Here is a 19,913-nt window from a genome sequence, read left to right as displayed (position 1 = left end):
CGATGCACTTTGCAGCAAGAACCTGGTATTTCATTTTTCCCCCCTAATCTGCAGACCCAGGCTACCTTACTGAGGGGGGGAAAAAAAAGTCAGGATAGAAGAAGTCCCGTTCCTTAACAGATCTAGCTGTTACCTATCCCCCAAGCTGGCCGTGGAGCGCGAAAGGGTAGCTCCTGCCCCGACGCAAACTGACACAGCTCCAACTGACTTCCAGCTGACTCTAGATAAAAATCTGGCCCTGGAGTAAAGGCAGGATCCAACGAGCTTCTCTCACGGAATAGCTTTTACACTGTTTTCTTTAATATTTACTATTAATATTCGCTGCACTGCTTAAAATCCACGATGCACTGTGAATCAGGAAAGGAGTTGGGGGGGGGGAAGTACCTGCCTTTATATAGGTATCATGGGCAGACAGCGAGTCGTCGTCTTCCCCCCGAGAAATCTTAATTCTTGAAATTCTAAACTTTTAACTATTTCTACTAATGAACTGCCGAATTAACTGTGCAAATAGAAAGATGTCTTCCGGGAGGAGAGATCACAACAAACTTTCCTCTTTGATAAAGCTGTCCCCCAAAGCCGGAGAAACAGTCAAGGCCCGAGTCTCCTTCATAAAAACATGAGCAAGCAAACTTTTAAAACTGCCAAGTTCTCCTCTTCTCTCTTGGAAAAAGACTGCCGGCGGTGGCAGCAGCAGGAGGCCAACAATCAAATCATCAATCAGTTTGCAGGACCAAAAAGGGGTCAAACACAAAATCAAGCAGCCAAGAAAGGGAACAGCCCTAACTCGGGCAAAGTTGTAACAAATGGAAAGGAAACATAACCCACTCGGTTATGCTTTCCAGTAGAAACGTCTTGAACTTTTTTCCTGAGTGGCGGGTGGCACGATGCACCCCAAGGTAGGGGTACTTCGCGACGGCCACTCGGTGGTGGGCTGACGGTAATGTTTTTGGAAGCTGATTGTTCCTTTATGCCATCGATTCCCGATATACCCCGGCGTAAGCGAAAGGAGAGTCAGGCTCTTCACGGCTGCTGACCAAGGCCGGCTTCGAACTCGTGACCCGGAGGTGAAAGGCCCCTTCTCCGGTTACTAATCCCCTGAGCCGCACAAGCCTCCTGAAAATGATTCTTTGGTTTTATTACCACCAAGGTCATTTATAAACTCATAAAACCCGGGCTAGGAGACCGATGTGACTGCCACGACAGACAAGCATTCACAGAAATACCTGAAACGCGGCCGAAACGGCAGAAGCGACGCCCTTCCGTTGGATCTTGAATAATTCCGCTGATTAACTGTGAGAAGCTCTGATGAACTAAAGCAGAGGAGGAAACGGCGAAACGGCTTGCCAAAAGCTAGTTCTTTATTATTGCAACCAGAAATGATCGGAGGCTGTGTATTTTTTGTATGTGTGCATATTACAGACAGGAGAAAAACAAGAATCAGGCTTGAAACATTTCAACAATCCAAACCACAAATGCAAAACCAAGAACTTTCTTGACTAACGTGCGGACTGGTAATTAGTAGGGACAGAATATAAACGAGGTGGCATTGAACAACGAAAGGTAAGAGCTCACTTTTAATAAACCAATTTCATCCGTATCTCTCCACTGATTTGCACTTTAACAGTTGTATCAGCAAAGCCTCATTTCCCTCACTAGGAGACTGATGTTTTTAAAAACATGACTAATTCATCCTCATTAATATCAATTTAGATGCGTTTACAAAATAACTCTTAATATCTGTGCAGCTGGTTAAAGGGCTGTATTCTAAAACCTCAGACGTTTGTCACCGTGCAGCTTGCAGCAGAAATATCCCCAAACTAGACGACGAAGTCTAAACGTGCCCTACCGCTTCTGAAACATAAAGTGGAGCGTTTCAAACTCTTTCTTGTATCTTACTTAGCCCTAAGACCCCCTGCATGACAGTATCGAACACGGTCTTAATTTTTTTGTGTGGCAGCCTGCCATTTGCCCCCCTTCATTTAAAATGGGGAACACAACGGGTGTTTCCTAATTCCCTTCACCGGTCTTTACAAGTCGATACACCGAACAGGTAACGCGTCCTCTGGCCCTAATGGCCCGCTGCATCTCCATCATCTAAAAATGAGTACAATCGTTTTGGCAAACTTGCGACCACTTGCAAAAAAAAAAAAAAATTAACATAAATAAATAAATAAAAAAATTGTAATAATAATAATAAAAAAACCTGATCGGCTCCCAGCTACAGCTTCACACGTTGTCGCTCCCATTGCAAGGGCAGAGCCCCTTGGCCTACGCTCTCCGTTCAGCAGGCGTTTAAGCACACGCACAACGAAGTGTGGGAACAGGCTCCTTGAAGGCAATAGCATTACTCACTTCTTAAGAAGTTACCACGTGTGTAAGGATCCAAACGGAGGCCTAAGTATGGTGCTGGTTGACTTCTTGTGTGCGTGCCACCAGGGCAGATTCAGCCAAGCCCTTGAAGCCGCAAGGACAAACATGTGTCACCCGGGCTTTTAATAGCTGCTAGGTTTGTATTCTCAAACAAACAAAAATCCGCCAGCCCTAGAAAACAATACAAGAAAAAGTACTTTATAAATAGCAGGTATTTACACGTGTGAAAACCTTTTTAATGATGTGAAGTGTTTTTACACACCAATGAAATGTACAAGCAATGACAAGATACATCGACAAAAGACTAAAAAACAAAACCAAAGTATAAAATATATTACAGGTCCACCGAAAGAAATTCACACGGAAGAAAAAAATTGACACAATAGAAACTTTTTTTTGTTTTTTTAAAAATAGAAGATATATCACAAAAGCTTGAACATGTTTATTTTATGTTAGTACTAAAAATCAAGGAAAAAAGCTTCATATATTCTTGTCACAAAAATATTTACCAGCCACTTTCCCCTCCCCCCCCCCCCCTTTTACGTTATGATTATCTGGCTCAGCAGGAGTAGAGGCTGAACTGTATCCAGACTACAGAAATCACTCCAGAAGGTCTCCTCGGCTTACGATTTCCTGCCATTTACATTTTCTTCTCCTCTCAGCACCTTGCTACAAAGGTTCAGGAGGGCTTAAGAACAACTCAGAAAAGAATAGAACAGCTATCTGTATTTACAACATTCATCTTTGCTGCTGCGGAGCCACAGGAGAGGCAGCGGTACCATTAACTCTGGAAGTCTTCGTGTCACTCGGTGCAAATGTCCCTCGCTCGCTGAAAGACAGCATCAACGTGCACCAAAATCCAACCCACCGGGCCCGTACAGCCGGAGAAACGCAACAGTCGAAAGCGGATGCCTGTTCCTGACTCACTCCAGGGTCACGCTCCGCAACGCTCGACGGCGGACGATGAGGCACGAGCACCCTGGGTCCCTCCGCAAAGGCGTCGGGGCAGAAGCGCTGGCGTGACTCTACGACTTCAACCTGCCCCAAAGCCTTCAGTGCGCTCGGTGCTTCCTCTTCTTGTGTTTTTTATCTTTCTTTTTGTTGGCACACTTTGAACAGAACCACTGCATCTCTTCCGGGGGTGCAGTCGTAATCCCAACGCAAGGCCTGGGAAAGATGAAAAAAAAAAAAAAATCGTATGACCTCGGCGGAGTAATGTCCCTGTCATTCCTTATTCCAAATGAACTAAACTTTGCAGTGAAAGACAGGATTTGGCCTCTCACTCCCCTCTCCAAATTCATGAGTGTAATGATAGCATGGAAACATAAGAAAACTCCTGCTTTTTTTTTTTTTGGGAAACAAAAAATATATTAAAAGGACACTTGGATAAAAATATTATTTTAATAAAAGATATGTCCATGCTTTACGGTGTAATAGTCTAGATTTAAAATAACTCCAAATGCTTCTTTAATACAGCTGCATCTCCTTACGTTTTTATGTAGCAGTTTAAAAAAAATGCCTAAAAAGTGATTCACTTTCCCCCACCCCTTTCTAAGAGCAGATGTTTTTATTACTTTTCATATAGTGCTTTGTAACTTGAAATGCCTAGCTGTATACGCTATACTCATAACCCTGTAGTTCCCGCAACATTACCAGAATATTTCCCAGTAGTTTCAAAAGCAACTGCTATCGCCCATTCCCATTAATCAAAAATAAGACTCTGCTACAGCTTAAAACCTATTTTTTCAAAATTCCAGGGAAACGGAGAGAAAATTATCTTCCAGATCAGTACACGGGACGCAGCAGAGCCATCTAAATACTCCCAGCTTCACGATCAGAAAAGGGGGTTTTATAACGCAGGCGCAATCTGCAAGGGAACCGCAGGACGGGATGGGTGAGAGCCACTTACCAGTGATACCAGTCATCGCAGTCGTCACAACCTATCATCGGACTGCCATCATCTGGCTTGTTACAGCCAGGACAGATCCAGATCTGGTTACCCCACTCATCGCGGATCTGGCGCAAAGGAAAGCAAAGTTAGCCGGTTTTAAGAGCCGCGCAGGCAGCAAAATCGCCGTTTCAGGCGAGCCGCGCCGCTCGTTCGCCTGCCGGAGCTGTTCAGCGAGCATCGCTCTCACGCGCGGATTCTCCGACCGCGAGAGCTTCGCGTTGTTTTAATCGTTTTTCCTATTTGATGGCAAAAGCAAGCCTTTTCCTATATGGCCTTGTAGACCAGGAAAGCCAGTTACACCACCCGACCTAAGACTATTCGTTCACGTATAGCGGGGCCAGGGCTTAAGAGCACAATTCCTTCTCTGCCTACACTATCGCCATCAGGGGACGGACTCTGCAAATTCTGCGCTGCTGATGGGGAGAACGAGCAGCGGCAGCCGCCGCATAAGATTAACAGTCTTACAGGCATGTAAAATATACAGCGCAATGTGCATGTATTGCTTTATTACTTATTAGCCAAACTCTTCAACTCAGCTAGCTGATAAGATCAGGATATAAAAAAAAGTTGTTACTGAGTAACTTTCCATTCCCCCTATGACATTTATGTCACAGCACAATTTACTAAAGGGTAAACCAAACAAGACAGGCAGATCATTTACAGTATTAAGCAGCTGCTTACTGCTTTTTATCATATTCCAGGCTTTATGATTTTTTTTTTTTTTCATTTTTCTGTCCTGCTAGAGCTGTATTTATATTTTGAAATTTCAACTATTTCCTGTAACAGTTCTTCGGTTAAATATACATGAAAAATGTCACTAAATCCATCTAAAGAAGTGCAATTAACAATACAAACTACAAAACGCCTGGGGTATGACCCTGATTTCATCACTCATATATGAAGCCTTGCACATTAACACTGAATCGCCAGGATACGCATCATTTTCTCTTCAACTTTTGTGCATTAATGCGTTTACGTAGCCCACGTTATCTGAAACAGTAACTTTTTGCTGTATGTGCAGCTTAGAAAAATGATGTTAAAAAGCAGAAGAAAACCCTCAAATACTCTCAAACAAAAAAAGCTGCTACACGGTGGTCCATACACCTTACATGACTTCCAGAAAAATCAGTAAGAACATACCAGAGTTGCAACCAGCACGTCAGCCTTGACAGGCTCTTCCTAAAGCCCTGATATTTTTTTGTGATTTAAAACGAGATAATACGAAGCCCAGGACAATATTAAGCAGGGAACAATCCCTTCGCCACAGTGAAATGGAGCAGGCAACGTCATGCAACGAACTCGATTTTAAAGCTCACTGCTTGTAATGATCGTTCCTATCTACAAATCTAATCTCACATCTGCAAAGTCATTTTAAGTTGGGAGCTGCTCCACAGGTTCGCTGCTTGTCTGAGCCCGACGCAAAAAGGGCCAAGGTAATTTTTGGTGGGGGAATCCCGCTAGGGAAGAGCGCTACCCGGCGCCACGCCGCTGCACAGACGCAAAGCCGTGGTCCGTCACAGCGCCAGTCACAGCCGACTATAACCTGCTTGAGCAACCTGGCTGGCAGACGCCAGGTAGCACCCGCGTTGTCCTTCCAGCCTGGACACGGATACTTTGCAGGCTTCCCATCTGGGAATTCGGCCGTTTTTGGCACCAGTAGTGGCTCCTGTTGGCAACGCTACCTGATAGTTCTCCGTCAGAAGACGGATATCCTAACTTTCCCAAAGTTAAGTTTTCAGGAGGGATGTTCCCCTGCAGAATGCCCGTCTCAAGCTTTCAGAAGATCACAGGCTGGAGAGGGTGGCCTATAATGAGTGCAACCGCTCAGTGTTTGTTAAACACGAACCTGGGCCGCTGAATGAGGACGTTAAACACATTGCGAAACTTCTCATTCCTTAAACACGGAAGGTTGCGGAAGGCGGGACAGTATGTGAACTCCGAATGCTATTTTAATATTAATCACTTAGTGTTAATGATCAGAATACACTTAACTCAGATGCTATCTTACAGGGAGAGTCCACATCGTATCTTTAACTATAACATCACTTTTCTTTGACTACAGAGCATCCTTCTCTCCTTCCCTGAAGAAGGCAGTTGTGTACTTCTGCCAGGCGGGCTCCAGTCGTACCTCTAGAAGAGCTTTCCCGCGTGACCTTGGGGAAACCATTTCGTCATTCTCTGTCTTGGATTCCCTTCATACAAGGGGCTAATAATTACTAATCATTCCCTTTCTCCCATTCTCTCAGCTTTTGACTTATGAACGCCTCACATGAGGAGTCTCTCCCCCTGCTTGCACACTTGGACCCTAACACAGCAAAGCCCTGGTTTCGACGGTAACGCTGTAAAACCAACAAGAAGTAACCTGGACCCTGTGTAACTAGTATCCTCTGAATTCTCCATAAGGTACTAACAGCGTTACCACTCGAAGTACCAGGCTTAAAAAAGTTTGAGGTTTCCTTTCTTTAAATTAATGTTATCTTTACATTTTTTGCATGTAGTGCTTACTGAAAAAAAGCATGGATACAGTACAATATTTTGATTTTTTTTTTCTCTCCTAGAGTGAATTTCAAAGCTTCTGGACGCTGCCTTAAGACGTTAGAGCGACACTACATTTATGTGTGTGATAAAGACAGTGAAGGTGTGTATCCTTCACCCTGAAGATATGCACAGTCTATGAGAGGTAGGCCAGTACTGTAACTAACTCTGGAGTGAAATGTAGCAGCTGTTTAAATAGAGACCAGTAACATAATACAACAGTTTAAGTCAAGCAGTGAAGAGAACCTTTTCCATTTGAAATGGCAGGGTAGATTTACACTAGCAATCCTTATGAAAAACAGGAATTAAAAAAAAAATCATGTGTAGGTTGCAATTAAAGTACAGGAAACTGCAATAAAAAACAGGTTTTCAGGTGTTTTAAGTGGTGAGAGTTTTAAACTGGTACCTACTAGGTATCTATAGATAAGCAGGGTGCCACCACTCAAGCTGGAATTTAGCCAGGACAGGGAGGATAACAATAGTGCTACTATTGTGAATGTTATCTGCTGCTCTTTAATGACTAGGAATGGTCAGGACTTCCCATTTTACATTGCATCTAAAGCAGGAATTTTCAGTAGCACAACAATCCTCATACTGGGCAGAGTTGTGTCCACGAATGCAGTTCCCGTATCATGTTGGATGGGAGACTTTTCTAAAGGAATGAAGAAGATTTAATGTCACCGGAGAGAGGCTAAGATCAGAGCAAATGTTGAATGGACTAATGAATTATATACAGACTGTTCTGAGACGCACAAATATTTGGAATTTCTGTATGTTGAGAAAATCACTATGTACTGTACGCGTTTCAAATGAGGGCTAAGCCAAATTCTTGATGTTGTGTGAGGGTTTTATACTTCCCCTGGCTGACTGCAAAATCTATGGCAAGTTTGACATGTGAGATTTCAATTCAGCCCTTTAAAAAGCTTCTAAAAAATTTCTCCTCCTCTAAAAAAAAAATTATGCTCTTGCTCAGTTAGTAGAAAATACTAAATGGGGTATTTCCGGACTTGTCAGAAGAAACTTAAACTTTGGACCGGGAAGACACAAGAGACGTCAGCCCAAGTCAAATTTTGTAAAATAAGTCATTAACTCCTCGAAACAGGTGCACGGAAGCAAGGGCTGGATAAAGAGCAGCCTAACAGAGGGCAACACTGCATGTACAGGTACCATCAGTTTGAGTCACCACGAAGCATGACAATTTGAGAGATTACTGTCACTGGCATTAAGTCAACGCACTGAAGCATGGGTTACCTACCACGTAAGTACTGACGGTCTCTGTTACCACACTCCTCACTGGTGCTTTGGAGCCTCCTGCCGCAGAGACGGCTGGAGATGGTGGAGGAATCAGGACCGGTGAGACAGTAGCTTGCGGTGGCGGAGGAGCCGGAGCCGGAGGAGGGGTGACATGGACGGGCGCTGGTATCGGTGACGGCACAGGCGGAGGCGTTTTGGGCCGACCCGCGGGAGTAGACGGTTTAGCTTCTGGGGCTGGCACCACTTTGCTGATGACTCTGCAGGACCAAAAATGAGAATCGTGAGACGTGATGGGAAAGAAAGAAACGATCGGTTACTGAGCAGATTTAAAGACAATATAGTGCCTTTATACCTCATTCGCATGAATCTAATGTTGGCTAATTCACATCACCTTGAAGTCAGCAAAGAGGTTGTTTCAACCCAGCACAAGGACTGTTTTCATTGCTACACTTATCCACTGACAGACCCTGACGACTGGACAGGGTAAAGCAAAGAGCCATCACAAAGTGAATGACAGGACAGCCTGAACTACTTTATAGCTCGCTGTCATATAAATATTCTCAGTGGCTTTACTAAACCTTGTTTCGTTAAGTTTTATTACATTAGCTCAATTTGTGGGAAATATTAGAAAGGAAAGTTAATCAGCTGTGAACAGCACTGATTTTAATCTTCAAACTGAGAGACGATATCATCCTCTTAAGACTCTACATTAGGGGGTTCTCCAAATATTTGCTAGTTTGGTATTTCTTTCCTCAAATGTTTATGAAATCAGCAGTGGATCTAGTCAGGACAAATAAATGACGCACACTATACACTCAGCAGTTAAAATATTGCTACTTACTCGAGTAGCTGAAGTAGACAGGATGTAGCTCTAGTAAATACCCAGTATAGAACAATCTTGCCCGGGAAGGGGGATACATAGAGGACCTGATATTTATTAACTAATGTTGATATATTGTACTATTGATGTGCATGCAATTTAACAGATGAGACAGACAAAGCCCTTCCTATAAGGCTCTAGGTTAGAAACATAAAGAGAAGGGAAAGGACTTTTCGGAAACCAAAACAAAAGTCCTCAAAACAAAACACAGGACAGGACTATTTGTTTGGCCATATTTTGGTAAATCATGTAATTAACTTATTTATATTGCACATGGTAACTGTGGGAGTACAATTGGTTTGTGACAGGGACTGTAGGAAGAAGGAGATTTAAGGAAAGGTTAGACATTCCAGAGGGTAGGACATCTTAAGAAAACAGAAAGGGAGCATCAGTAGGAAAACCACAATGAAAACTAAATTGGAACAATGGAGAAACAGCAGAGGAAAGTCCAGCTCTGCTGCGCTAAGTAGGAGCTCTGCATTGAACTTCAAGGAACCTTCGAAACACGGAAAAAGCTGAAGCCTTGCAGAAACCTAGAATAATATGGAGCCTTTTTGCACACTGATTTTCTTGGTAATGTTGAGAAACCATGGTAGACCACCGCTTAATATTTGCCCTAGCACAAACTGGGACCACGTCCTCTATTAAAAAACAACATTCTGCTACCACTCTGTAAATTAGCTGTTGCACGACGTTAACAGAAATATGTTCGTTTAAAAGGGAATCGAGCACTATTTGTTGTCAGAATGGACTGCCATTTACAAGACTGCCCTAAAGTTTACTGCCGCTCTCGTGATATTCAAAAGACAGTATCACTACAGTCAGAGATACTGTCTGCATTTCACGTCAATAATCCAAGCCATCATTTAAGAAAGACTTGCAATTATATAGCATGTAGTGCCTGACTGAAACAACACAGTGTTCTTCTCCCAAGATATGCTATTTGCGCTACTAAATCAGAACGATGACAAGCAAGTGATAGGACAAAGAGATAAAACCAAGGTGGCTTAGAAACTCCAAGCAGAATCTACGAGCTGTTAGGTTATTTCCTTGACATCAGCAACACTGTGAAGATATTTGTGTCACTCGATGTTTAAGCAGTCACTTCAGACATGTAAGCCAGGAGCTCAGGCTCCTTCCATGTGTCAGTGGAAGGAGCTAGACTGTGAGTCAAAACCTAGGTCTTCTAACTTAAGCTGTTTGCGACATATAGAAGGAAGGAAGTCTAGTTATCAGGTCATCCTGGGAGTAACCTACATGCCAACTCCAGACCTTTTTCTCCTATTAGTTGGGGGATGTCTGGAAAGCCACTGTTATCTCTTACTAAGGAAGGGTTCTCTTCGGCTCTTGAATCTCTACGATGTGCTTCTGGCTCAGTGAAAATCTTCATGAGAGCTCGCTGGAGCAGAAGGACTGGCCACCCTGCCATTGATGCTTCTGAGCTACTCTTTTGTGCTTTGCTCCTTCCACTGCTTGCAAAGAAACCCCTGGCTCCTAAGTACCTTAGGTGGTACAAATACTCCCATGACTTGCAAAGTCACCCTCACGACTTGAGAGCTATTTCTGAACTAAAAAAAAAAAAAAAATCTTGGCAATAATAAAAGTGAGGAGAAGGACAGAAGAGCAAAATATTTGGCACAGTAAGAGTGATTTGGATAGTTTCAAACAACATCATTATCCCTTCTTTCCCCATCTCCCTCCTCTTCCCGCCTCCCCTCCAAGTAAACAAAGTCCTGCTACGAGTTCTTCAGGGAGTCAACTCTTGCCTAGTCTAGACTTGGAAATGTATTAGCTAATAGGATTTTAAACACAACTTTGCACAAAGCGTAAACAGTTTAAAAGAAGTATTAGCTAACACAATTTGAATAAGAGTGACCATGCCCAGCTAACATATTAAATTAAATTATACAGTTTCCCAGTCTAGATAAAGTGAGGTTCTGATTGGGGACAGGGTCTTCCAAGTCACTTTGTTAATAACTGCAGAAACTACGTGGAGCATCAAGAATGAAATCTTCTAAAACTACAAATATTCATTAGTGGGCGACACACACTAATCGATATGCTGGTTTGCCTGAAGTGTGCAATTAGAACATGTGCAGTATATAGGGCAGCTTGTTGATCTTGATTTTAGAGCTGTTATCAAAGCAGGAGATCGGCATTTTGGAGCACGCTTGGGCCTAACCACTCCCTTGGGCTAATGAAGTTCAGAGACTTTTGACTCCAGAGCGGAGAAATGAATGGCTTTGTGCTCCACCATTAAAGGCGATGGAGTAATCTCCGCAAGGGTAGTTAGGCCTGTCCTCCTTCCCGAAGAAGGGGCTGCACACATGGCAACATGGAGGTGGGGAGAAATCAAAGGGAAATAGCAGTCCCGTGACTAACGTTACTTCAGACTTAGAGAGAAACCTGATATCCAAACACCACGCAAATGACAACAAGATTTATGAGCTCTCTTTTGTAGAGGAGAACACTGAGGCACAGAGCACTGCAAGCAAGCAGGGCTCGCTAGAGCAAAGCCTCGATCCTCCCCGCACCCAGCTCTGGGCTAGGATTCAAACCGTACATTTGGACATCATCATACATAACTTGTTACCGTCTTTCTCAAATGCGCTTTTCGTACACTTTCAAAAACAGCGATTGCATGTTAAAACTCCCTAACTACATCACTAAAGACCAAAGCTTTTGAGGCAATCAAACACAAATGAACGTCGACCACCAGCAACACACGCTGAGGCAAGAATTACACTTCTCTGCAGGCTGCCTGGCAGTGTATCACAAGCATAATCTATACCGAAAGACAGAAATCAACTGAAGTTGTTTTTAAATCAAAATAGCTCCTCCACAATGAAGGGGTGTGAGAAAACCCTTGGAAAAGATGTGGTAATAAGGATAAATCATAACTGAAGCCTACCACTCCCTTTCCAAAAAAACCAGAATTATTGTGAACACTGTGCACCCGGTTGGGTACAACCTAAATTCTCTTGGGATTTTTTTTTTTTTTTGATGTTAACAGCAACTGTATTTCTTAGAGGACCTTGTGGTATTTCTAACTGAACACACGTATCAATAACATGTTTAATATAGATTTATTCATAAAGGTGGAGTTAGGCAAACCCCATTTCCATCCTTATTCTGGGACGATCACTACGTTCACATCCACTGACCCAAACCGAACAGGACGGGAACCAAGAAGGGTCGCCTTGCAAGCAAAGTGCAAATTCTACCAAGATTTTTAGCGTCGTGATGGGTCAGTCAGTTTATAATCGGCTCCAACTGGCATGAGCTATATAGCAGCTTCCATCTGGATCAAAAGGAGACTCACTGGTGTGAAATAGCTTCCTATCTGTGGAAGCAATTTATTTGATCTCACTCTGAGCCTTACGGCTGAAAGCCCCATTGACTGCTTAATATAAACACAGGGAAAAGCCGTGTGCCCAAAGGAAATGGCTTTTCAAAAGTAGGATATGAGCCGCAGAGCTGAACGACTGCTCCAGGTGATGAGCTCAAAAAATTGCTGTATCAGTATTTATAAAGGTTAAGTCAAAAATCACCGTCGGGTGATTTTTGTTTCTAGGAGGTAGAGTTCCTTAGGAGCTGTTTCACGTGTCCTCTGCCTAAATCGGAAACGGCATTTGAAGAGTCCTAATCGCCTTCCGAACCCATGACCTATTTTTACACGCCACGAAGAAGCAGGAGCGAAGGGGCCTCGGTACGCAGGTAAATGACACCATTAACTGCATATTTAAACTAGCACAACCGCCACAAACATTATTATGACAGTATGGCTATTCCCTTCTTGACAGAACTTCCTTTTTCAACTGAAATCGTACGACTGCCTTTTGTGGTTTTTGTTTTAACTGCAAAAACTCACGCTTAGAGCTGAGATTGTTGCACTAGAAAACTCTAAGATTGATGGGTAAGAGTGTCAAAAACACCTAGAGGAATTAGGAGCATTTTCATATGGTTTAGATTCCTCGCAGATTAGAGGTGATTTTGAAAATTTTATTCCAACCCTGGAGGAGAATCAGAGTAATTTAATCTCTCTAATGTAAGCTAATACCCACATTACTTTTAAAAGGGGAAATTTAATTTTTTATCTCTTATGCCTTGCTGAATATTTTATTCGGCGCAAACAAGTCGTATTGGCAAATACAGGTCCCACAAATATGCACTGCGACCAGCTCGTACATTTGCAGAGATGATCTTCACTCCTCCCCCATGTAAAAAATGCCAAAATGTACTGAACTTCTAGTGGAGCCCTTAGCAGTTCCCCAGGTGAAAAGACTTAGGTCTTTAACCTTCAGATTAGAGAGAAAAAAAAAGTGATAAATCACCTGCAACACGATATTCCTCTCTACCAAAGAAAACGAACTATGAACACTAATTGTAAGGCATCGTCTATTGGCCAGTTATGGACAGTGTCTGGCCTAATATTTATACCATAACTTCCATGGAAGTGTATTGACCTTTAATGGTATATGTGAAGTTCAACAGCCCATTCCTCTTTTTATCACGATGGCAAAACACGGCACACATCATTTCCCAGACAAATGAGTCTAGTGATCTCACAGGCACCGTGTCATCTAATCCTGTTCACAAGTTTATTGAGTTTCACCTTAAAAACAGTTAATCTTTTTTTTTTTTTTTTTCGTGCTTGCTATTACTCTGCCCCAGGACCTCCCTGCTCTGGTGGCACAGAAACTTCTAACTTCCATCCTACACTCACGGCCAATTAATTCTTATTTGTTTTCAAGCCAGCATTGTTCTTCAGCTTAAATAGCTTTCTCCCTCCACGCTGTTTACTTGCCTGATGTATTTGTAGCCAGCAATCATACTCCCCTCTTCACATGCTAGACTAAACACGCAAAGTTGTTCCCTTCTTCTAGCATAACATAGACTAGCCCCTAGCGCTACCAGCCCTTCTCTGTACCTGCGTTCAAATTCACCGTTCCTGGACACGAGCTGCGTTCAAGAACTGAATATAACATGTCAGATGAAATACCAACAGGATCTCGTACGACGGCCCAGCCGCTTCCACTATCTCTGCTAAAACTACCTCTGGCAATTCATCCTACAGTCACACTTGTATCACGCTGACAACTCAAGTCCTTCTGTCATGGACTAAAGATCCCTCCCCTACCGTAGTAACATACCTATGTACTGATCAGCTCGAAACTTGTGGCTGAAGTTTCTGTTAGCGCCCTTCAAATGCAAGGCCTTAAAAGTATTTTTTTAGCTACTGAATTAAATATCACTTTCATGACTTCTACTCAAGGGGATCCAGGTCTTTGCCCGCAATCATCAGATCCTTATTCAGGCTGACATGACCTTTCAACCTTACTGTTAACAGAAGACATCGTGTTCTACCTCTTACTGTGACAAAACTGTTAATAAAACAATTAAATCAGAGCAGTCCTGAAATACTCCCTTGAGCATGCTAACTAGTAACCTCCTCTCTGGTTGGATAAGCTCTTTTATACCTCTCCGTTGCTATCTTCCCTTGAGTCATTTCCTTACTTACCATACGATTTCCCCTTTCTTCCTTTCTTCAATACAGGCACCTTATTTTCTCTTTCATAACGACATTCTTAAAAATAGACTTAACAAAACCTGAAGTTTAAAATAAAAATAATTTAAAACATACCTGTCACTGAGCCTGCAAATTCATGACCAAGTTCTTTTAGAACCCGGCAGGAAGAGTATGCGATTCCCTGATTTGGGTGTTTCGAGCCCCCTGTATTTTGCTTCCTGATCCATTACAGTGATTTTCACCCCCTGAAACCTACTGCCGTTATCCATCTCGTCTCAGTGTTCAGTAAAGGGGAGAATGAGCCTAGGAACGGAGGGAAAGGATGCCTTCTGTTCTTGGCTCGGACTTTTAGTATCCTTCATCTCCTCCTTGTCTCCACTTTCCCCACCTTCCTCCCTTCTCTGCTTATTTGCTCAACAGCCTTTGCAACACTTAATTCAGCTTGACTTTGGACAGGCCTGACTTCACCTCTGCATTCTTTCGCCTTGAAAATGCAACTTCTTTGCTAACAGTCCTTTTCTCCTAGAAGTATGATTCCCAACATCTCTTTTGAAGGAGTTATTTACACAATTCACTCTGCAGTCATTTCCTGCAAGCCCCTCTCCTCATAAGCAGAGATGGCTGCTTTCAAATCCCTGAGGACTTCAGTCCAGCAGACATCGCTAGCTAACTCCTTCAGTTTAAAAAATATGTGTGCTCTTGCAATTGCATTACAGGTTTCCTACTGTTTATCTTTCCCTTATTTTAACCGAAACAGAGCTCTGCCCTTGGCCTCCTCCCTCTGGATCTCTTATCCCAGGCTTTTTCTCCTAATAACCGCAAACATCTTTTCTGCTGATGACTCCCAGATCGCTCTCTTCATCTCCCTTCTTTCTCACCATCCTGACCTACAGCATCGGATGGTTCATCGCCCCTCTGACAAAACAAAACTGAGCTGGTAGCGTGGCGTCCTGCTATCTTTCATCTTCTTTTCTCTGTTACCATCGCTAACAAGCTGTTCAGAACTTAGGCTGGAAAACCACCTCGCCTTATCCCCTTGCGCCGAGCTCTTAACAGCAAAATCAGAAGCTGGTAAAACATGTTTACGCCAATGAGCTCTTTGCAAACTTTCTCTTACGTGTTCATTGCAAACTGCCCTTTACTGTCATTTGTTCTGGCAAATACCATGAGATGGATGTTCTGGAAACTTGCTGATAAACCCGTCCTACATCTACCTTCTTTAATGGGAACTAGGGAGCATAAAGAAGTTCATTAAGCTACTAGAAAAGTACGCCAGGATGGGTTTAGAGACCTCTAAAACTAACTTCCAGTTTGCTAGTGAGACATGTTCTGGTGAGAACCAAGCAAGCTGGTCAAGTCCTGAACTTGGAGGTTCGCTATCAGGTCAACTGCTCATCTGACAACTGTACTAGAATGCAAGAGCTTTCAGGTAGAACCACCTTTTTGCGCTATGTTTACTGATGGTTTCTACTCCACAGCCCTCTTGTCCACGTCCAACTCTCAGAAACTACAACGTGCATCCTTGGTTCTGTGTAGGCTACTCATTTTGTTTAAAACTTCAGCAAAAAATGAAAAAAAAAGCTCACTCAACAAAGACAAGAACAAATTAGTACCTTTCTACAGGAGTAATCTTCTGCCTAGGCAAACCTATTTTTTAAAATAAATATCCATCCGTCTTCAATGCTTTTACACATATTTGTCACATATTTTTGATGAGCTTCTGTTGAGCTATAAAGGGCAGCTGCTCATGCCCATTTACACAAGCACTCTGCTGAAGCAGTTATGTGTCTAAACCTGCCTGAAGTGTTTTTCTTTCTTTTTTTTTTTAATTGTGGTATACAATATACAATTTTTTACTCTTGAGCAATAAGCAGCAAAATCAAAGAATCTCACAGCAAGCTGTTTTGTTTTCTAATGACTCAAGTCTTTTTACAGATTCCCTTTGCAGTCATCACCCTATGTGGCCAGCAGCAAAATGAAAATAATTTGCCACAACCTACCACCTACCATAAACATGATGAATAATTAGTTGGGGTGGCTTCTGTAATTAAAAAAAAAAAAAAAAAAAAGAGAAAAAGTTAAAGACTAAACCTGAAGTTGGAAATAACTCACATTCAAGGAAGAAATGAAAATATTCAAAGAAACTAGAAATATAAATAAAATTTACCTATTTTGACAAAAGTGGTATGATACTCCTTTTTTCGCAGAAAAGCTACAGTCCTGTAGCAAGGGAGAGGCTGGGGAACCTCCATCAAAATCAACAGGACATACGAGACCACACAGGGGGATTTTACTGCAGGATTGGGGCCAATACGTTATACTCAAAAAGAACAATCAGGAATGGGATATGAATCACATCCAAGACAATATCTTCATTAAAATGCATATGCATTCCGCATTTTAAAAAGGCATTAAAAACCAGTCCTCCAGCTCTTACAATTTAAAGACTATAGAACAGAAAAATGTGCCTATGTATAAATACACGTGAACAGATCCATACTAAGATTTATGAAAGCAGTAAAGATCGCTGGCATTCCTGAAGCACACCTCTGTAGGCTTGGAGAGGGGCAGGATCACTTTTCATTCCTCTGTCTCCTCACTTAGGTGGTCTATCGATCATATCAAAAATGATTTAACCATTACCCATTCTTTTCTGTTCCACTGTAAAAAGCTGGATCGACAGCCAGAAGGCTAATTCTATTAACACATAGTTCACAGAGTCTTTCACACCTAAGCGCTGCATTGTAAAATAATTGGGATACCCATTAGTACTGCAGTAAACATAGACTTTCACTGCCTGGACTCTATTGTTTAATTTTCCCAAACAGTGGTTTACCCTTCTACATTTTTCTCCCTGAAGTATCACTTTTTCCCTCCTATTTAATTCCACAATAAGTTCTCCTCCAGAGCTTTCTGTTGAATAAGCAACGTCTCGCAGGGTAACTAACACCGCCCACAGCTGTGTCCCACAATAGCCCCATGCTGCTTGCATTACGTCTTTTGGAGGATTTGGTCACGGTGCCTTAACTGCTACAAACACTGCTCTTATTCATAAAAACGTGCAGAAGGAGGGGCTTCCACCAGGATTCCTTTACCTGTTTCCCCACCACAAAACAGTGAAATAAATGGAACGGGTCATGAGCTACTTGGCTGGTAATGCAAACCTATGGCTTGACAAGTCAATAAAAAGCCAACCCTTTCCTCCCTAGCCACACGTAGCCAAGGCTAGAGGCAAACAATTTGACTGTGCCTACACAGGGAGTTTAATGAACCCCATTATTCAGCTATTGTGCGCTAATGCCATGAAGACGGCAAACTAAATTATCGAAGTCTGAATTAACTCTCCGCTAAATTGTACCTAAAGTTGAAAAGTTTCTTCGCAATGTCTTTTTTTATCCTTAAGAGAATGACCTTAAACAAAAGTCCATGAGTACCCACCAGAGAGGATACCATAAAAATGAGATGCATTCTTGAAAAATACATAGGGCAAAACTCTAGTTTAATTGAAGCTAATAGCAAAGTCCTACCTTACATATCTAGCTTTTCTCACAATTCCCAGAGGGTTTGAGCACTTTTCAAATAATATACCTATTCATGTTATAGCCGCAACTACAGACCCCCAGCGAGCTCAACCGAATACCAGCACAGTCCTTGCCTCATATCATTTCTTACCTTCAACTGAATCAACAAAAAATGTCTCCACAGATTTGCTACTACCAATTTCTTCTCTCCTTCCTTGGTTACCTCACCTTTTTAAATTCTGATACTGTGTGTGTAGTTTTCCCAAGAAAATTTAATTTCCTGAGTGTTTGTAGCTCACATCTTCTGAAAATTGGCCTTATTAAAGGTAGAAGATTCATATTTTAGGTATCCGTTTTCGGAGAATAATATATAACTATAAAAAATATATATATATAAAACTATAAAAACTTGGTGGTACTTTGTAGGCTGCAGGATAAATGATACAGTTCTATAGAAATTCAGAAAGTATAAATAGAAAACTTGTACTGGAATTCTGTTGCATAACTGTGGTTGCGCCTAAAATAATGAATTCTTAAACAAGTAGCAGTTATGAGCAAATACATCTGATTTATGAAAAATAAACACCTCAAGGAGTCCAGCTGTGTTTCAGGTAGGGCTGGCTCCAGACTCAGGCGTTTTCTCAAGTTGCTTTTCCCTTTGGGCTTTCACTTCATCAAACACATGCCATTTTGCCAGCTTAGGAAAACGTGCGTTACGTGCACCTTATTGTGGTAGAAGTTCTGAGATGGATGATCAGAGAAATTCAATGCAGTGAAACAGAAGATGACAGGGTGGGTTCCCCTCTTCTCCTATTCCCAAAAGTAGACTTTAAGGTCACCAGTACCACCCAGAGGGATTGCATCTAGTGGTCACAGAATAGTTTGGTCTCTATTGCAGGTCCTTTGCTGCAAGATTCCCTACAAAGGATGACAACTAGTGCTAGTTATACTGATGGTTTTTGCGATGGGGACATCACGCAGCAGTGCGAGGCTCCACAAGAACATAAGCTGGGCCCTGGACTGATAATCTTCCACCGAGTGGTGAAAAGCTTTACTGAAGTTAATGAAATATCTGGATAAAAAACCTCTTCTATCCTTTAATCCTTTAGAATTTTATTTAAAAATCCACAGGTTATTTAATATACATTTCTATAGAATACATACGCACACATATGTGCAATCTGTGCAATCTGTTTCTTTTGAGAAAGCCACACATCTACTCACTTTAAAAATATCTAAGACAAGAGGCAATTTCATTAGAGTGGCAGGTCATATTTACAAGTCAAACACTTAAAACACCAATCTATCCTCTGCTCACGTCTGGCTTCCAGGCTCCCTACTGATGGCAGAGCTGTGATACAATGCAGTAAGTCTGGAGCAAAATCCTGATGTTTTAAGATAAAGTTTAGAGACCTGATTTCACAGAAGCATATATCCTGCTTCCAGGCCCCAGAAGCACTGAAGCAATGACCAGCGAGCAGTACTCTGCTTTGTGGTCTGGCATTCATGTCAGAAGTCATGTCTTTTTTCTTAAAAAAAAATGTATTTAACTATAGAATAAATTTATCACAAGTATCAAAAATTACAGCACATCCTTTTGCTGAAGCGTGCTAGTAGCCAGAATGTCAATGCCTCATCAACAGATATGCTTTTTTAAAACTTAGGTGTGTGAAACACGATGATGTTTAGGAAAACTAGACAAAAAGAAATCAAGAAGCAATTGAATAGAAGTTAAATTAGTTAAGAAGATAAATTCTGCTCATTGTTTGCAGACGATTTCAAAAGTCTACACAGCTGTTCAAAAAAAAAAGAAGAAAAAAGATAACATCTCTAGTGCCTTCCTATACTAACTCAGTTAGCAATCTTATACCT

General features: G+C 42.0%; 1 protein-coding gene across 1 annotated transcript in view; it reads right to left on the bottom strand.

The window, feature by feature from the left end:
* Positions 1–2,567: 2,567 nt before the first annotated feature.
* The window catches only part of TAF3 (TATA-box binding protein associated factor 3), a 116,376-nt gene continuing 99,030 nt past the window's right edge, over positions 2,568–19,913 (bottom strand). The window contains exons 5-7 of the mRNA XM_068959314.1: positions 8,112–8,367; positions 4,280–4,386; positions 2,568–3,537 (exon numbers count right to left, since the gene is read on the bottom strand). Coding sequence (XP_068815415.1) covers positions 3,423–3,537; positions 4,280–4,386; positions 8,112–8,367 — 478 coding nt within the window. The 3' untranslated portion in view covers positions 2,568–3,422. The remainder of the gene's footprint in view (positions 3,538–4,279; positions 4,387–8,111; positions 8,368–19,913) is intronic.

The sequence above is a fragment of the Struthio camelus genome, chromosome 1, assembly GCF_040807025.1.
Source record: "Struthio camelus isolate bStrCam1 chromosome 1, bStrCam1.hap1, whole genome shotgun sequence".
Taxonomy (NCBI): domain Eukaryota; kingdom Metazoa; phylum Chordata; class Aves; order Struthioniformes; family Struthionidae; genus Struthio; species Struthio camelus.
The sequence above is the reverse complement of the archived record's forward strand: the minus strand, read 5'-3'. Positions and strand labels throughout refer to the sequence as shown.